The sequence below is a fragment of the Suncus etruscus genome, chromosome 12 (assembly GCF_024139225.1).
Source record: "Suncus etruscus isolate mSunEtr1 chromosome 12, mSunEtr1.pri.cur, whole genome shotgun sequence".
NCBI lineage: Eukaryota > Metazoa > Chordata > Mammalia > Eulipotyphla > Soricidae > Suncus > Suncus etruscus.
In genome coordinates, this window is record NC_064859.1 from 5,940,555 (window position 1) to 5,960,584 (window position 20,030).

Below are 20,030 nucleotides of genomic sequence, written 5' to 3' on the forward strand. Positions count from 1 at the left end.
GAACTGCAAATGTTCAAAACCAAAGCCTTGTAATATCATAGTCTTTAATCACACGTAAAAATGTTCTTAAGGGCCCGGAGAGATAGCACAGTGGCATTTGCCTTGCAAGCAGCCGATCCAGGACCAAAGGTGGTTGGTTCAAATCTCGGTGTCCCATATGGCCCCACCCCACCCCCGTGCCTGCCAGGAGCTATTTCTGAGCTGACAGCCAGGAGTAACCCCTGAGCACCGCCGGGTGTGGCCCAAAAACCAAAAAAAAAAAAAAAAAAAAAGATTATTGGGGCCGGGCGGTGGCGCTAAAGGTAAGGTGCCTGCCTTGCCTGCGCTAACCTTGGACGGACCGCGGTTCGATCCCCCGGTGTCCCATATGGTCCCCCAAGCCAGGAGCAACTTCTGAGCACATAGCCAGGAGTAACCCCTGAGCGTTACTGGGTGTGGCCCAAAAACCAAAAAAAAAAAAAAAAAAAAAATGTTCTTAAGAGCTAAAACTCTTCATTTTATGCCTCTGCTGACCAGTAGAGTAGCAGCTCATATGGAAGTGCTAAACACCTGAGTGCATAACAGAGAAACTAAATTCCTATTGATTGTACTTAATTTAATATAAATGTAATATAAATTTTAATTTAGACAGCCCTATATGGACCTTAAAATCTAGAAGAAGCACAGAATTTGAAAGCAGTCTAGAAAATAAAGGGAGGACCTTGCTCTTCTAATACCGCTTTAAATTTCTCTTTAATTTGTTTTTACAACTACAGCTGGACTGACTTTTCAAAATATGAAACAGGATATTATCTCTGAAAACATGGAATCAAAATGAGTAAGAGACTCTTGTGATTGCAATTCCTAGTCCAAAGAAAATCCAAATCTCTATCCTGGTAGGCAGGGCCTATATGGACCTGGCCCCATTGTGGTGGAGTGTCATTAGCTATGACACATCTGCTGCTTCTCTGCATGCCAGCCACTCTGCCAGCTTAGCTCCCTGCCAGCCTAGGACCACAAATGTCTCCTCCACACCCATCACTCTGCTTACAAGTCACTTCCTCTGGGGTGCCTTCCCAGATCTTTATGACTAAGTCAGTTTCCCTAGACCTCTCTCTCTCTCTCTCTCTCTCTCTCTCTCTCTCTCTCTCTCTCTCTCTCTCTCTCTCTCTCTCTCCCCTCTCTCTCTCTCTCCTCTCTCCTCTCTCTCTCTCTCTCTCTTTCTCTCTCTCTCTCTCTCTCACTATTCTGGATTCAGCTTCCCAGAAGCACTTAGCACCATTAATAAGGTAAGACAGTTTGGTAGAACACTCTGCTGAGGGGCTAATCGTGTGGGGACATACCATAGAATGGCCTGGCCTTTGGCCTCGCCTACATTTAACTCCCAGTCAGCCTCTTGGAGGGAACTTCTCACATCATAGGATTATTTGCTTAAGGAATTACCTACAGCAATAGCAATATATTCAAATTTCATAATCTGCCCGACCTCTCTCTTATTCTCTCCTCTCTCTGTCTGTCTCTCTACCATCAACTCATTTAATATCCAAAATAAATCAAAAGTAGCTACTGTTTTTATAAGCATCTTACAAGCTAGGAAATTAAGATACATAAAAACTCAAGAATTTAATCCAATGAGGCATATTCATTATCAGTGACACAATAGAGCTGAGTCTATCAGCTAACCACAAAGCTCTATGGTTATATACAATTAAGAGGCTACTGAGTAGTTCTTGGACAGGGGCTACTAGCCTCAGGAAATCAAAGGAATGTTTCTACAGGAAGAATGGGTGAATAGGATCCAAAGAGCTTCCTGATACTGTGTGAAAAGGGGAGGTGACAAGATCTATTCATAGTATGCATGGTACAAACCCAAGCTGACTGTTAGGGAAGATGTTTAAGCAGAGCTAAAGGATTTCAGTGAAGGAAAGCATCTTGAAGTCCTTTCTGACTGTCCAAATTAACCAAGTACCATTTGAACAGGAGGGGACAGAAAACTATGTGAGCCTTGAATCAGAGCTATAGTAGAGTGGTAGGGTGTTTGCCTGTACTATGATTGACTGGTGATTAATTCCTGGCATTCCATAGGGTGCCCTGAGCCCATCACGAATAATTCCTGAGTGAAGAACTAGGAATAGCCCAGGAGCAGTACTGCAAGTGGCAAAAACAAACGAAATCACACACACATTAAAAAAAAAAAGGCAAACAAACAAAAACTACTACCTGAGCCTTTCTAAGTCCTATTCAAAGTATATATATATATATATATAATATATGACTGTTGCAAATAATACATGGCACCCAAAGTCACACTGAAGTATAGATCCTTCCTACTTCAAAGGAGATAAAGTGCTTAACATAGATTTGGTAAACAGTAAACTCAATAAAAGCAAGTAAGCTCTCAACTAATGTAGCATTTACTAAATGTAGGTGTCTACCAAGAGCTTTACAGATACTGACTAATGGCTACACATTAGTTTGTTGCTACAAGACTGCAATGAGTGGATGAACTGTTCAAGCTAAGACACTGAGCGGTAGTACTACTACTGGAGTCATGACACACAAGACTAAAGATTGAGCAAATGAATCTGAATTTTCTCCTGTGCCGGCTTGCGGCCTCAGTTTATTCACGGCCGTGGAAAGGGTCTTCACCTGCAAAAAGAACAGGAGGGAGAAAAGAGAAATGCCAGGACAAGGTTTCTGATCAAGGCGTTCATTTTATTTTCAGGTAGCCAAAGCTTATATAGGCTTTACACAATGGGGGGAGGTCACAGCACAAACCATTAGCTTAGCAGACATTCCAGACAAGGAGGTTTTGCATGAGCTCATAAAACTGTTACAATCTTTATCTAGCAGAACATCCTGCTACCACATACCACGGTCTATCTATCGATCTTAGCTTCCTGTATCAGAAGAATGTGGTCTAGTGGTCTGCATCATTTCAGGCCCAACTGGTACGTACTCAAGGTACAGTTCAGACAGGGGGCAGGCTTGAAGCAAGATGGCCAAAAGATCTAAAATGGCTGTGCTAATGTCAAAGGTTCCAAAGGGAGGCAACCGGCTCCCAACAGTTCCCCCCTCTCTAGTCTAAAAAGGGGCAGGAAGGCAAAGCATAAAATTTTTGGGCGATGCGCCTGTCTTAGGCTACCTAAGACACCACAAGGGGCATCTGAGAGAGGGGCAGATGTAGCCTCCCCCTGTGGACTCAGGCTATTCCCATCGTGGGCAACATTGCAGCCGAGACCACCAAGGCAATGCCTCTTCCATCAGATGCTGAAATTCAGCAAAATCCAAGGATTCAGGGGGCTGAGTTGCAAGCTGTTGATAATGCACAGCAACATGTTTCCTAGTAGCACTGTCCAACTGGGCTTTAACAAAATCAGTTAATTTTCTAAATGAAATGAAATTTTGCCAAATGAAATGAGGCAGAGCAGACCTAACAAGAGACGCACTATGGTGGGCACCAGGGTGGTGAATCAGGGTGAGGTGGAAAACCAATTTTTATACCAAGATTCACTTTGTTCAGTGGCTCTATTTCATTCCTCAAATCTTCTTTCTAGCTCTTTAACACTGTTCCTAACAATTCCTATCTTATCTTTATAAAAGCATAACTAACATAATCTCTGAGCAGAGTCAGGCATAAGCTATGAGTGAGCACAGCCAGTGTGGCCCCCAAATCAAAGTTTAATCATTAAAAAATCAAAAACTGGGGCCGGAAAGGTGGCGCTAGAGATAAGGTGTCTGCCTTGTAAGCGCTAGCCAAGGAACGGACCGCGGTTCGATCCCCCGGCGTCCCATATGGTCCCCCCAAGCCAGGGGCAATTTCTGAGCACTTAGCCAGGAATAACCCCTGAGTGTCAAACGGGTGTGGCCCAAAAACCAAAAAAAAAAAAAAAAATCAAAAACTAAAAATAGTAGGTAGGATTCATTATGTCAATGATACAAGGAGAGATGCTTTTAAAGTTGAGGACTGAAGAAATAATACAGAAGGTGAGGCACACACAGAAGGTTAGGCACAGGCCTAACCCTGGTTGGTTCTCCAGCATCCCAAATAGTCTGTAAAGCACTACCAGGACTAATTCCTTTAGTGCAGATACAAGAATAACACATGAACATCAACTAAGTGTGATCACAAAACAAAAACAACTCAAATTCATGTTCATGAAAGACACACAAAAAAGTTGTTTAGCAACACAAATGAAAAATAAAAAGAAATGATAGCTTTATATGCGTTCTGGTTCCATTAAAAAAAGATGAGAAAGAAGCAAGAGGAAGGAACAGGAAGGACAGGAAAAGAGAGGTGATAAAGGAGAGGGAGCCAAGATGGTGGACTGAGGCAAAGTGGCCCTGGTGACCTGGCCTGTGATCCAGGGGGCAGCGTGGGTCCCTGGTGCTTGAGCGCTTCTGCCAGCCCTATGAGGATGGATATTTTCACTAACTTTAGGGTTCTTTTATATTCATCTCAAAAAGAAAACAGAATTCTGAACTCAGGAACTGGCACGTGTTTGTATTTTGTTTTCCAGAACAAATAATCCTTTTATCTACTTTTCTTTTCACTACTGAAACATGAATAATTCTCCTTGATACATACCTTCACCCAGTTTGGAAAAAGGGAAGGCATACTTCTCTTTGTTCAGATGCAACCAGGACAGTCATCTGCCAGCTTCTATAGAGCAACTGACAAATGTTTTCAGCTCCTATTTGCTTAATTGGAAAGAAGTTTTACAAAAGTTTCAGCCACTCTCATATTAAGACTGCAGAAATGAATTCTGAACATGGGTTATACTTTGAAGTAAAAAACAGATGCTAACAGTTTACATCTATACCAAATTGTGGCTCATTCTGTGGTACAGATTTACTGGAACAAAGTTTCAAATCAAAAACTTGGATGTGATAAAGAAGCATGAAATAAGTAGCATATGATTCATTTCATGTGAAAAAAAAGTCAGCCTGTACATGGAAGTCCACATTTTGGAAGGAAAGAGGGATTTTACTCCTGGAGAAAGAAGAACATTTGGTACTTTTTAATGCTTTCTCATTCTTTTAAGTAAGGATCCTGTTGTGTAGATGTGAATTCTATGAATATAGAAATGTTGATTTAAAAAAAGGTTTTGAATGTAGTAATGGAACTTATTCATCACCCTCAGATGAGAGGCTACTATAGTACAAGTTACTTCATTTCAAAAAAAAAAGAGAGAGAGGAGATAAAGAAAAGAAGACAATAAAGACATATACAAAAATCAAAAATAGTAATGTAGATGATCAATGCAGAGAATAAAAGTGATCCTTATTTCTAAAATAAAATACACAAGTTGTGAAATCACCCCACACACCATATTCTACCCCAGACAGAAGGGTCTGAAGCACATAGAATAGCTACAAAGAATTAATAAGCCAACCCAGTCAGGAGAATCATAAAGTCAGTCCTTTTCTCCTTGTGGTATGTCTAAACACTCCAAGCCAAAAACTGACATTTCTTTATTAAACCAATACCAATTCACCATAAAAGGGAGGCAAAGAGAGAGAGACAGAGAGAGAGAGAGAAAGAGAAAGAGAGAGAGAGAGAGAGAGAGAGAGAGAGAGAGAGAGAGAGAGAAAAGTAGCTATCCAGATGAGCCTTTATATATCAAAGGAAGAGGTTTAAGAAAAAAAGAAGTTGGAAGAACACCTTGGTTTTGGGTTAATAGCTAGGTGTCATCTTATACTTATTCTTTATTAATTTTTCAAGTTTGAACTCTTCACAGAATATACAATTTTACACAGTTGGGGAAATATAAGCGCTATTAATAGATTTTAGATACAACAGAAATCTACTTAATCATGCATGCCTTGCAGGGGTCCTCAAACTTTTTAAACAGGGGCCAGTTCACTGTCCTTCAGACTTTTGGAGGGCCAGATTATAGTAAAAACAAAAATTATGAACACATTTCTATGCACACTGCATATATCTTATTTTGAAGTGAAGAAACAAAATGGGAATAAATACAAAATGTGGCCCGCAGGCCATAGTTTGAAGACCCCTGCTTAAGGGAACTGAAAGTTGGTGAAGCAGAGCAACTTTTCAAAATTCACATGGTAGGGACCCAAGTGATGGCACAGTGGTAGGGTGTTTGCCTTGCATGTGGCTGACCCAGGATGAACCGTGATTCAACCCCCCATCATCCCAAATAGTCCCCAAATCCAGGAGTGATTTCTGAGTGCATAGCCAGGAGTAACCTCTGAGCATCACCAGGTGTAGTCCAAAAAAATAAAATTAAAATCAAAATTTACATGGTAAATAACTTCTAACTCATTGTGTAGACCCCTGACCCTTTCTCTCAAGACTCTGCCTCAAGTATCCGCCCCCAAAAAATAGTGTTATTTTTCTCTGAATGTTGCCAAGGTAACAAATGTACAAAATTTTTTGTCAGCATGCTTCACACTGACTACCTTTGATCTATCATAAATTTAAATAAATAGCATAATAGTTTAATTATTTTTACTGATTTCCCTCTGCTACTTAATATAGTAAGAACCCCAAAAATTCTATATTCATAATTCTGCTAACCCACACCCAATTATATTTAATTCATCTATTTCCTAATCTCTGGAATATTCTGATTTAAATGATGCTGAGTGGTACTTTATAGGAAGCCAATGTATTTGGATGATGAAGTATTATGGAACAAGCTTTGTGCCAAGGATATTTAACTTGACTCACCATCATCTAGAAGAAAGTTCTTGTATAAGATTCCTTTGTTTGATTTTGTGTATATTGTTGACTATTGAGAACACTACAGTGGAAACTTTAAAGACTTCAATTGATGGCATAAAAGAAATCTAGCTGAGATTCTTATAGATGGAGAAGGTTGACTTGGAAAGAACATCTGAATATTATCAGATGTATAGCTGAGAGAAATGAAGGCCAATTAAAACAAGTCAAGGCAGAGTTGAAAAGGTAATTAAAATAAAGTACAACAAATACAGGAGAGTATAGGTAGGCTTCTAAGAAATAGAGACTGCACATGCGAAGTTGTGATCTCTTGAGTGGTCTGTATACCAGAGCAATGAGCTATCTGAATCAATGGACTCCTAAGGTACAAGGAAAAATAGGGGCCAAACAGATGAAACCAACAGTAATGCCATTAAATCCAGTGCAATACAGGCAAGGTCATAAGGAACCTTTAGTCTTTTTTTTTAAACCATAGCATGGTGTATAAATCAATAGCAAATCAAATTTGAATAGAACTTCCAAATAAAGAAATATTCAAAGTCTCTATTATACCAACTCATTCTCCCCTGAAATGCTGCTTTTCAACCTTTAACAGAGACCCCTGGAAATCAGACCTGGTTCAACAGGTCTAGGAAAAGGGCCAAGAAGGTGATGCTATATGCTAGTCTACACACAAGTTGGGTGCCATAAATGTAGCATCTTTGAAGTAAATGAAAAATGCAATCACATTGAAGCTTATCAGTAATAAGAAAAGTGACAAGTCATTAAGGGTATTCTCCTCATAACACCTAGTGTGGTTTTGCCTTTTGTATTTGGTGGTCATAGAAGTAGAGTTCAGGAAGCAAATCATAGGCCTGTATTCAAATACCTACCACAGGGAACTAAATTCAATTCTCTGATATCAAAATTATTTATCAATGAGCTGCACAGATGAGCTTAATACAATTATTAATTTGGTGATTTTGCAAAAGTACTTCAATTTTTCTGAGCCATAGATTATTTGAGCACAGAGTTAGCAGCAGAATTGTGACTTAGATTCCACAAGGTAACAGATATAAAGGTATTTTGAATCTACAAAGGATATTAAATAAAAATAGAACTGCTTCACCATCTACAGTACTATAGGAGTAAAGCACCACCTCACTATAAGTATATGTCTATGCACACCAGTTTGCTGCCTTCACCATACAGTTTCAGTGACATCTAATAACCCTCCAAATTTTCAATCTTAATATGCTTTGCTGTCTTTTGTTAGTCTGCGTTGTTATTTTATTGCATGTGAGAATCAAATAAGCAAACAAACAAAAAAAGGGGCCAGAGTGATAGTACAGTGGTAGGACATTTGCCTTGCACACTGCCAACCTGGGATGAAACCCGGCAACCCATATCATCCATCCCCTGAGCCTGCCAGGCATGATTTCTGAGCACAGAGGCAGGTGTAACTTCTGAGCACTGCCAGGTGTGACCCAAAAACAAAACAAACAAACAAACAAAAAAGAAACAACCTCATAATAGTATTTTACTTTCTGATTTATTTCACTAAGCTTATAATAAGCCCTCAAATTCCATCCATGTTGCTGCAAAATTTAATCTTGTTATTTAAAGAATTTCTACATTGCTGTACCCATTTCTATTCCTACCAGTATTTCCCTACAAATTTACAAAACATTGCTTCCAATCTTTCTGATACAGCACATTCTCACAGATATGAACTGCTCTCACTGAAGCTTGGCTGCACTTATTTAAATGGTAAAATAAGTTAAACATATTTGCTGAAGCATTTGTATGGCTCTGTGAAGATGTACCTAGTCAAATCTTCTGTTCATTTTTCATTTGATAAAATAATTTTTGTCATTGGATTGTATAGATTCCTCGTAACATTTTGGTGTGTTTATGAGGTACAAATATTTTCTATGGTCATAATTGCCTTTTAGTTTTTGCAGTGGTTTCTTTCACCGTACAAAATCCTTGAGGTCAGCCAGATTATACACAGGGTCAGGTGCATAAAGCTGACCTTTGTTTTGATTCCTAGCACCCCATGATCCCTCCAGCACTGCCAGGAATCAACCTTGAGCAGAGCAAGGAATAAGCCCTGAGAACTAGAGCCACCCATGTGGCTTCGAAGCTATAACAAAACAAAACAAAGCTTTAAGTCTTACATAACCCAATTTATTTACTTCTGCTTTTTTTCTTTACTATTTCAGTTAAATACTCAAAGGCATCCCTGCAGTGACTATTCATGAAATGTGCATAATTTATTTAGTTAATTATGGTTTCAGGTTTTATATAAGTCTTTAACTTATTTCTAGTTAATTAATCTAGTTTCTTTTTTTTTTTTTGGTTAATATATTTAATCTGTGACTATACAGGTTTTTCATCATCATTTATCAATCAAAAGGGTTTTCCTTTCTCCACTTTTTGCCCTTTCTTTATTTTCAAGGGAGTCTTGGCCTTTATTTTAAATTGACTATAGATGTATTTTGCACTTTGAATAAAACTTATATTATATATAATTTTGGAAATCATGTTGGTTCTTTATAAAATGAGTCATATAGTTCAAATCTTAAAATCCCAAACATTATACCATAGATATATTTTTCTGTAAATCACATTTCTTGCTATGGCCATCAATTTGACCAGAAGCCTTTAAGAACTGAAAAGTTGTCATGCTAACAAGGACTGCTATAAACTTTCCAAATTTCTAATTTTTATTTGAAAGCTTAGATTTTATCATGGTAACAGTTACCTTCATTTCTCTTCCTTGATGTAATAAGTTAGTTAACACCATTTATTTCTTAAAATGTTACATCTACTACACCAATCTGAATAATCACTTTGTCTCCTCCCTATTCTTTCAAATAAAAAGCATTCCAGGAGGTGGGAGAAGGGAGCGGTTTAGTTCACAACTCCAATCCACAATTGCTTTTCCTCCAGAAAACAGAAGTACTTGAGTATATACCAAAAGTATTATATGTGTACTGCTGATTTTGTTAAGATGGAGTGTTAATAAGACAAGTAATTTAAGATTGAAACTTAATGTTCTTCCATTGTTATTTTACAATGACATTATCATGTACTTTACCTAGTACATTCTTTTACTTAGAGGAAGCACATCCAGCAGCACTTAGGGCTGACTTGAGATTCTATACTCACAGATAATTCCTGGTGGTGCTTCTTAGACCTTATGGGATGATGAGTATCGAACCTAGGTGAGCTGTGTTCAACACATGCTTCTGACATGCTATGCGATGGCTCTGGCTCCTTTCTAGTACATTCTTTTAAGTAAAATTTATTTTTATTTAATTTCTGCTAAGGTTCCAGCAGCTTTTTCTTTAATACTATCAGAATAAGGGGGGCACAGTGGGAGGGCATTTGCCTCAAAGATAGCTAACCTGGGATGGACCTGGGTTCAGTTCCCAGCATCCCATATGGTCCTAGTGCCTGTCAGGAGCGATTTCTTGAGCACAGAGCTAGGAGTAACCCCTGAGTGCTGCTGGGTGTGGCCCAAAAACAAAAACATAACAACCAGCATAAATCATAATCAGCATAAATGTCAGAATAATGAAAAGGAGAAAATGGCTTCTCCTCTTGTTTTAAGAGTCTGGAATTCACATTTCCTCTGGCTCCCAGAGGAGCCCACAAACCACAATGAGAACAAATGTTTTAGTTGAAATTTTGTTGCATCTTTGTTGCCTTTTGTTCAAAAACATATTTCCCCAATACAATATAAAGATATTCTGGAGAAATATGATAACTTTAGAAAAATCCCATATGATACCTGAATTTATTCTGCTGCCTAACAGCATCATTAAAACAACAACAACATTTGAATGTCTGACACAGTGACAGGCTTGGAAGGGAGGTGAACTGGAGGCCTGGATAGACCAAAGTGGTGGTGGAACAGTACACCTGTAACTCAATCTGGAATAATTTTGTAACGTTGTAATTCCTGGCAATTCAATACATTTTTTAAAAATAAATAAAAATTTAAAGAAATTAAAGACTACTCAAGTTTCTTTTCAATTCTCTCTTTTCCTGAAAGATAATAAGTTCCAGATGCTTCTAAATGTCAAGGGAAATAAAGTAGCTCTAAAAGCAAGCACTTTCCAGGAATAGGCTTCTGAAACTAAAGAGATTTGTGCTCATCGTAGTCCTTAAATATAAATTCTGCCAGTGCTAGAGTGTTTGTCACTTAAATATATGTAAAATTACTCAAGCACAATGAGAAAATATCAATCCATAAACAAGCTATGTACACAAAAATTAACTCTCCAAATATTAGTTTCTACTTTTCTATTTTATAGTACATTTTAAAGTCTATTAAGATAAAAACTCAGGGCCGGGCGGTGGCGCTAAAGGTAAGGTGCCTGCCTTACCTGCGCTAGCCTAGGACGGACCGCGGTTCGATCCCCCGGCGTCCCATATGGTCCCCCAAGCCAGGAGCAACTTCTGAGCGCATAGCCAGGAGTAACCCCTGAGCGTCACCGGGTGTGGCCCAAAAACCAAAAAAAAAAAAAAAAAAAAAAAAAAAAAAAAAAAAAAAAGATAAAAACTCAGATTAAGAAGTCCGTGCAAATAGTGCCACACAAACTCAAATTCTTGGAATCAACTTGACTAAATATGTGAAGGACCTATACAAAGAAAACTATAAAACTCTGCTCCAAGAAATAAGAGAGGACACAAGGAAATGGAAACGCATACCCTGCTCATGGATTGGCAGGATTAACATCATCAAAATGGCAATACTCCCCAAGGAATTATACAGATTTAATGCCATCCCTCTAAAGATACCCATGACATTCTTCAAAGAAGTGGATCAGACACTTTTGAAATTCATTTGGAACAATAAACACCCTCGAATAGCTAAAGCAATCATTGGGAAAAAGAATATGGGAGGAATTACTTTCCCCAACTTTAAACTGTACTACAAAGCAATAGTTATCAAAACAGCATGGTATTGGAATAAGGACAGGTCCTCAGATCAGTGGAATAGGCTTGAATACTCAGAAAATGTTCCCCAGACATACAATCACCTAATTTTTGATAAAGGAGCAGGAAATCCTAAATGGAGCAGGGAAAGCCTCTTCAACAAGTGGTGTTGGCACAATTGGATAGCCACGGAAAAAAAAAAAAAAAAAAAAAAAAAAAGAAGTCCGTGCAGGGGCCAGAGCAGTGGTGAGGAGCAGCAGGCCTCTACCATGCCGGCGCTAGCCTATTACGGACCGCGGTTTGATCCCTCCAGTGTCCCATATGGTCCCCAAGCCAGGAGTGATTTCTGATTGTGTAGCCAGGAGTAACCAGATGTGCCCAAAACAAACAAACCAAAAGAAGTCCTTGCAGAAGGCTTCACACACTATCAATTCACAATAACACAAAATTAATGCCTTCACACACTACAAATGGCTATTGGATAGGAAGACACTCATATTAGTACAAAATTAAAATCCTCATTAAAAGTCTTGTCACGGGCCCGGAGAGATAGCACAGCGGCGTTTGCCTTGCAAACAGCCGATCCAGGACCAAAGGTGGTTGGTTCGAATCCCGGTGTCCCATATGGTCCCCGTGCCTGCCAGGAGCTATTTCTGAGCAGACAGCCAGGAGTAACCCCTGAGCACAGCCGGGTGTGGCCCAAAAATAAAAAAAAAAATTAAAAAAAAAAAAAAAAGTCTTGTCACTAACCTAGTATTTACTTATTGTGGGGCTTTTAAATAAAAATTAATTCAACCCATTGTTGGGACCAGAGAGATAGCACAGCGGTGGGGCTTTGCTTTGTATGCAGCCAACCCAAGGGGGGCCCGGTTTGATTCTCAGCATCCCATATGTTCCCCTAGCCTGGCCAGGGGCGATTTCTGAGAACAGAGTCAGAAGTAATCCTGGTGGGTGTGGCCCCAAAAGCAATCAATCAATAAAGTTTAAAAAAAATTAACCCATTGCTTTTGAAAATAAGAGTAAATGAACCATGGATTTATAATTAACTTTGAAATTATTACTTAAAAGCAAGGACCTTCTGACTCCCTTTCTATCTTAGCCTATGCTGTTATAACAAAATACCTCGTGATAAAAACAAAAATTTGTTTTCTTCCAGATCCAGATATTCAAGAATTTAAGAAAGCAAGGGGATGATATTTGCTTCCTGGTAAATTCTCTTTGCTCCCTTACTTACTTTTGGTTGTTTATTTATATTAAATAAAATAATATTTGAATGATTTTAAATAAAGGCAAATCCCAAATTACAAGTTGTTTCTAAAGGCTTACTTATTCCTAAATTGTTTGGAACTTGAAATCTCTCTCTCTTCAAACAGAAAAGAAATGGTTATGAATCACCATTAAGTTACATTAGCTAAATCATACATGCCTTTAGCTTATCTTCATCAAACACAACACAAAATTGAACAAAAAACTATATTCAGTTTGCTTTAATATTGAGCTGGTAAGAAAAAAAAATAGACCAAAATATAAGAGTTAATAGATAAAATGTTCTGTAGATACTCTAAAAAGCGTAAGTGTCTCTAGTACTTTTGTTGTTTCAGAGGTCATTGCTGGTCATGCAGAGGGACCTTGAGACACTGAGCAACGATTCTGGGACACCCACAAGTGAAGCAAGTACTCCCAGTGTTTGGAACCATCTCCCTAGTCCTTCTAAATATTTATTTTATGTTTTATATGAGGCCTGAAATCCTTCAATATGGTATTCTCTTCAGAATCATGAGTACAGTATGATAGAAGGAGAACAAAACTATTAATTGTCTCCAACATTAAGCAAAGAAACGGAATTGGGGATGGGGGGAACACAGGTGCTGAAACGATGGCTGTGTCTCTATGAGGAGTAGTAGTAAATGGAAAATATAAATGACGCGGGGTAGGGGAGTCATCAATAAAAGAGGTTCTGTTTGGTCTCAGAAATAGTGAGTTCAAAATGAACTCAGGGTTCAAAAATGTCTGGAACATTCATAAATTCTTTTTATTTTACCCCCAAAGCCTGTTCTTACCCCAACAAAAGTCACTTGATAGGGGGCAGAGAAATAGCACAGCAGGTAGGGCACTTGCCTTGCACAGGGTCTATCAGGATTTATAATACTCATATGGTCCCATGAGCCCACCTAGAGTGATTTATGAGTGCAGAGTCAGGAGTAAGCCCTGAGCACCAAAGGGTGTGGCCAGAAACAAAAAAGGAGGGAAGGAGAAATGGAGGGAAGGAAGGAAGGAAGGAAGGAAGGAAGGAAGGAAGGAAGGAAGGAAGGAAGGAAGGAAGGAAGGAAGGAAGGAAGGAAGGAAGGAAGGAAGGAAGGAAGGAAGGAAGGAAGGAAGGAAGGAAGAGTCCTTTGTTCTAAACAGAAATGCAGTGTGTTCATTATTCAACCAAAATGAACACTGAGTTTAGCATACCTTATTTCCATTAGCAAACAATAATTTTACTGGGTACTTAGAAAACGTTTGCCCTAGAACATGGGAAAAATACCATAAGGAGTCAAAAGGAGACTTTAGCCTCTAAGATGCTCTGGTTGTTTTTATGGATTTGTTTTCATTTTCGTTTTGGGACCACATTTGGTAATTCTTGAGAGATTATTATTGGGTTCTGCAAATTGCACCTGACTGGGCTGCATTCAAAACAAGTATTCTACCTACTGTGCTATCTCTCCATTCTCATGTTCTGATAATTTTGAGGTCAAGCTAAACTATGATTAGAATTTAAAAACAAAATAACATGTAAATCCAAAATCTGATTAAGAACTAGCTTGACTATACCATGCCAGATTCTGAAAACAAGAAGGTATGTCATAGGAGGAAAGCTAACAATAACTTTCACACCCAAATATCTATCTCATTGGGGGGAAAAAAGCCACTTTCTGTTACTTACATCGAACCTTCTTATCAAATAAAGGAAGTCTTGACTCAGCATCACACACAAATCCCTTTACAAGATTTCAGGTAATTGTACTCACAGATACAGCAGGAGTTCACCAACAGACACCATTCTACCAAAGAGCTCAGAGAATGGAGAAAATGATTAGAAGGTGATTGACTATTTTATGCCATTTGTTTTTCAGATTTTCTAATTTTTTTGGTAATATATTCATTTAAGCACCATGTTTGTAGTTGGGTTTCGATCATAAAAAGAACACCCCCTTTCACCAGTGCCACCTTCCCACCACCAATGCCCCCCTCTCCCTCAACCCCTACCCCCAGGCTGTGTTAGAGGCAGGCATTCTATTTCTCTCTTTCACTACCATTATCATGACAGTTATTGGTGTAGTTATTTCTCTAACTGCACTCACCACTCTTTGTGGTAAGCTTCATATTATGGGCTTGTCTTTCCAGCCCTCATCTCTGTGAGATTTAAGAAAAATAAAAGACAGTATAGTAATACCAAGAGACAATCAATGTCACTTTAAAGCAAACGTCAGGGACATTTTAGGATGAACAAATGACTTCAAGTTCAATCAATACAAAGTTTACATTTCAGATCAAATCCTAATCTAGAAGGATTAGGAAAGGCATCCAATATGTTACATACATGTGACACACAGAGTCTAATACTTGTTTGATGTTTTCTGCTTTCTGGTTCAAAGCATTAGCATGAGCATCTAGAAACTTTGGCAACAGCCACAAAACAGAGTAGGGTCGTCTTCCCTGGGCTTAAACAGCACATGGGAGAACGGGCAAGGGAGACTCTTCCCTTCTCCTCATGCTCCCACAGACCTACATCAGTTGTCTACAATATTTTCAGAAAATCCAAAATCATGCCATCAATCATCTCTCTGCAAGACAACTCTTTCTTTACATGCTAAATAATATGTATTATTTATATATAATATAAATATACAGTATATGAAGTCTATGTAATAGTGGACCTAATCTCAGCTGAGATTAATTCCCCAATTCTGCTTTCTGAAAAGAATTATTTTAATCTGAAAAAATTGAAAAAAATGAGATTTTTTTTTCTAGAAAACCTATCCCAAGGCTCTTTGATGGTAACTGTCAACTTCCTTTTGGTTTCCTTTGACAGTGCTAATTAATATGAAGAAGTTTGGGGGCATCGAGAAAAGGTATGAGGAAAAGGAAAGACGTCTAGGTGTACGTCAGTGTAGTCGGTTAAGAGTTTCAAAAACACAGCAAGGGTCTTGGTGTAGTTCATGTGCCACCTTATGTCATCAAGCGATGAAGTTAAGTATCCATCCCGACTTCATTTGTGTTAGTTAGCAGTATTCAAAAATGTGCTAAATCTGTCCAAGGACACCCATGAAAAAAGACCAGAGCTGCCTCATCAGTGCTTAATGAACTTCCAATAAAACCTCTGACAGCAAAGACTGCAGAATAGATATTGGTGATACTTAGAGACCCGTAAGTAAATGAGTAGCACAGATTTAAAAATAAAATTTAGCAACTGTAAATCGGCAACTTCTTAAGAGTAGGCCAGACTACCATACATATTTCCTAGACAATGATGGGATACTCTGCACTGTGGTAAGCTTTACCTAAAAGAAAACGGACCCTTCTTTAAGTCATGATCTTGTCAGGGCTAAATAGTCAAGTTTTCTCACGATCGCGTGTTCTAAATTCAAACAGTGATACAAGTTGCAAAAGCATGCCTTTAAGATACATTCTACAGCTTGGAAAATATACTCTTCAAACCTTAAGCTTATTTTTAAGTACCAAGAGTTAATAATGTCTCTTTAGGAATACTGGCTTCTCGGAGAACTACTGTAATATCTCCTGATAGGCAAATTACAGTTAAAATAAAAGTACTTATCAATCAGAAAGGACATTCGCTACGCAGCTTGCTCAATCGCCACACATTAGAGAATTTTGTTGGAAGATGCACCAGACCACAATCTGTTAACTTACAGATAATCTAGTCAAAAATGACTCAGTCTCCTAGTCATTTTCCGCGTATTTCAGCACATTGGATCCTTACAATAAATCTACTTGACGTTCGGTGCAGATGTCGTCCTCGTAAGAACATGAACTGTGACAGAGATTCGGAGTGACAGCAGGCCTCTGCCATTGCTGTTACTGCGGGTGTCAAACCCGAGCCCCTGGGACTCTCACTCCAGGCCGACTATGGTCTCTGGGAGGAAGACAGAAGTTGGCTGAGGCTCGGCCACGGTCAGGCAGGGCAGCCGAGGAACGGTGCTTTCTGAGGGGAAGGTAACCGAGTAACCTACGGTTGAGAGACCGGACAACTCATCTTAAACGTTCATAAATATCAGAAACAAACAGCACATGTCAGTGTCAAAAACGGTCATAAAGAACCCTGCTGCGAATCGTCCTAAACGTGGGCGTGATACGCAGACCGGTGAGCAGCTCCTGGCAGAGCGTCAAGGGCTCGTTCTCAAGCAGAGCCCGAGACAGTCGGGGATCCGGAGGCTCCTGAGCCAGCGGCAGGCTGCGGCTCCGCCTCCGGGAAGCCCGCGGACTCCGAGTCCAGCGGGTCCCTGAGCAGGGGTCCCCGACCCGACGCCGCAGCCCGTCGCCCCCGGGAGCCGCTCTGCAGAGAAGCGCGCCGCCCGGCTCCAGGCCCGCCGGACGCCCGCGAGCTGGCCGAGGTGGCGGCGGGGCAAAGGTCGCGAGCGCGTCGGAGCCCCTTTGCGGGCGGCTGCGGAGGCCGGCGATGTCCGCGTCGGCCGGCAAAGACGCGCTCTGTCTCTCTGTCGCGCTCTGTCTCTCTGTGTCTCTCTGTCTCTCTCTCTCTCTCTTTCTCTCGCTCTCGCTCTCGCTCTCTCTCGCTCTGTTTCTCTCTCTCCTCTCCTCTCTCTCCCTGTCTCTGTCTCTTAGTCTCTGTCTCTCTTTCCCCGTGTCTCTGCCTCTCTCTGTTTCTCTCTTCTCTCTTCTTTCTCCTCTCTCTGTCTCTCTGTTTCTCCTCTCTCCTCTCGTCTCTCTCTCCTCTCTGTCTCTCTGCTTCTCTCTCTCCTCTCTCCTCTGTCTCCTCACTGTCTCCTCTCTTCTCAATCCTCTCTCCTCTCTGTCTCCTCTCTTCTCTCCTCTTTCTGTCTCTCTCTCCTGTGTCTGTTCTTTCTCTGTCTCTCTGTGTCTCTGTCTCTCTCTCCTGTCTCCTCTCTCTCCTCTCCTCTTTTCTCTTTCTCCTCTCTCTGTCTCTGTTTCTCTGTCTCTCTCTGTCTGTCTCTGTTTCTCTGTCTCTCTCTGTCTCCCTGTGTCTCTGTCTCTCTCTGTCTCTGTCTCTGTCTCTCTGTCTCTGTCTCTCTCTGTCTCTGTCTCTCTCTCTGTCTCTGTCTCTCTCTGTCTCTCTCTCTGTCTCTCTCTCTCTCTGTGTCTCTCTCTCTCTCTGTCTCTCTCTCTCTCCCTCCCTCCCTCCCTCCCTCCCTCTCTCGCTCGCTCGCTCCCGGGGCGCGAGGCACCTACCAGCGAGAGCACCTTGTAGGTGTCGGGGTCCTTGGCCGCGCGGGTCCGCGCCGCCTTCTCGGCGGGCGCGTCCCCGAAGTCCAGCGGGGCCAGCAGGGACGCGGCCGCCGGCGGCTCCGCGAGCGCCTCGCCGGCCGCCGGGCCCGGGCTCGCGTCGCGCCCGTTCGCCGCCCGGCCCTCCCGCCGCCCGCCGCCGTGGCCGCCGCGCTCCATCGCCGCCGGCTCGGCCCGGCCCGCCGCCCGCGCGCCTTTAAGCGCCCCGCGCCGCCCCGCGCGCCGCCCCTGCGCCCGCCCGCCCCTGGCCGAGCGCCCGCCCGCCGCCCGCCCGGCTCGGCCTTCCTGTCTCCCGGGGCGCCCCGCGGCGGGTATTTCGAGCCCTGCGTGGGCGCGTCCGCACCCCGCTCCCCGCGGCCGGGCGGGAGCGGCGAGTGTGTCTGGGGCGCGTGACCTCAGGGCCCCGAAATAGAGCGCCGCCCACCGCCCGGACGGGCAGACCTGGGCGCTCCGCACTCGGGCGAACGGGGACGCCCGTCCCGCTCGCGGCCACCGGCTCTCCCCGCCGAGCCCCGCGCCCGCCACCCCCCGCTCGGAGGCGCCCGGCCCGGCCCGGCGGGAAACGTCCGCTCTTACAGACGCGCGCAAAGGAGTAAACGTTTTCTGGCAGAGCTGACACCGCCTCCCTTCTCGGCCTCGGCCCTGGTTACTTCGTGCTTCGTTGAGACTCTCCGTGTCCCCCAAACCGCTTGCATGACCCCGAGATTAATGCAGATAGTCTTCATGAAGGCCGCACCCAGAGTCCCTGTAAGGGGGCCGTAAGCACAGCTGATAGCACAGGGCCCGCGCGCGATGGCCCAGGCGTGTGCACTGTCACCTGAGCCATCTCCTCAGTTCCAGTAAATAGACATACACATTTTTTACAAAAACAATAATTCATCGTTAAACTAGAACACCAGTAGTACTTATTAGTGATATTTGATTCACCGTTTCTGCATGTCTTGTCTCAGTTCAAAGAATGAAAAGTGTGTAGTAAAGTGAACCTTACCTGTCCGGGTAAGAAACCAGGAAATTCCAACTGTTCGGTTTCTGGGTTTTGGGTTTTTCAATATCCATTAACGTCAGTCATACGATCTTCAAGTAATTCAACTTCCATGTGCTTTGAAAACTTAGTCATATACAAGTATTTTAAGAAATTACAGGTTTAAACAATAGAAAGTTTTGTCCCCTTTATAAAGGTTGACTTGAGGTGCTTTTTAGTTATTATGTGCTCGTTCACTCACTGATTAATGAAGCTTCTATTTCACTTCTTTGGTTCCCAAGTAAACCTGTCATACCGAAGACAAATGTAAAAATGTCTTTTTTTAGGTGGTTCTCTGTATCTTCAAGGAGGGTGAAGAGTTATAACAAAACCTATAAACTACTCCCTATACACGTAATAAAGAAACCCAGACAATTATGGGACTTTGGTGGGAAGAGTAACCAACATCTGGAAGTAGTTAAGAGCATCCCTCAAAATAAGTATTAGTGGACTCTTTTTTTGTTGTTTACTTATTTCATCCTATAGTTAGCTTAAACGCCACCCAAGAGAAATACACTTTTGCTGTTTCATAGTCAAACATAATTTTATGACTACAATTTGACTCCAAATGTTCCCTTGTTTCAAAAAGCAGATTCAAGGACAAAGATATGTTTCACAGATATTGGTCAAATTGTAGCAAAACCTCTAAGAATAATTCAACAGATATATTCCAGAGCAATTTTAAACCTAACTAATCAAACAGGATGCTTATTGTTTATATCCCAAAATAGTAAAGAATTCTCAAGTAAATAATTTTCACCTTTGGAAAGTCAGTGTACCATCGGGTCAAAATAATCACAGGGACAAGACCAGAGAGATAGTATAGCAGGTAAGGCACTTGCTATGTATGTCGCTGACCTGAGTTTGATCCCCAACATCCTATATGGTCCCACAACCCCTCCTACA

General features: G+C 41.4%; 1 protein-coding gene across 1 annotated transcript in view; it reads right to left on the bottom strand.

The window, feature by feature from the left end:
- The window catches only part of ENPP1 (ectonucleotide pyrophosphatase/phosphodiesterase 1), a 92,832-nt gene extending 73,673 nt beyond the window's left edge, over nucleotides 1-19,159 (bottom strand). The window contains exons 1-2 of the mRNA XM_049785016.1: nucleotides 19,092-19,159; nucleotides 18,050-18,791 (exon numbers count right to left, since the gene is read on the bottom strand). Coding sequence (XP_049640973.1) covers nucleotides 18,050-18,791; nucleotides 19,092-19,159 — 810 coding nt within the window. The remainder of the gene's footprint in view (nucleotides 1-18,049; nucleotides 18,792-19,091) is intronic.
- Between the last annotated feature and the right edge of the window lie 871 nt (nucleotides 19,160-20,030).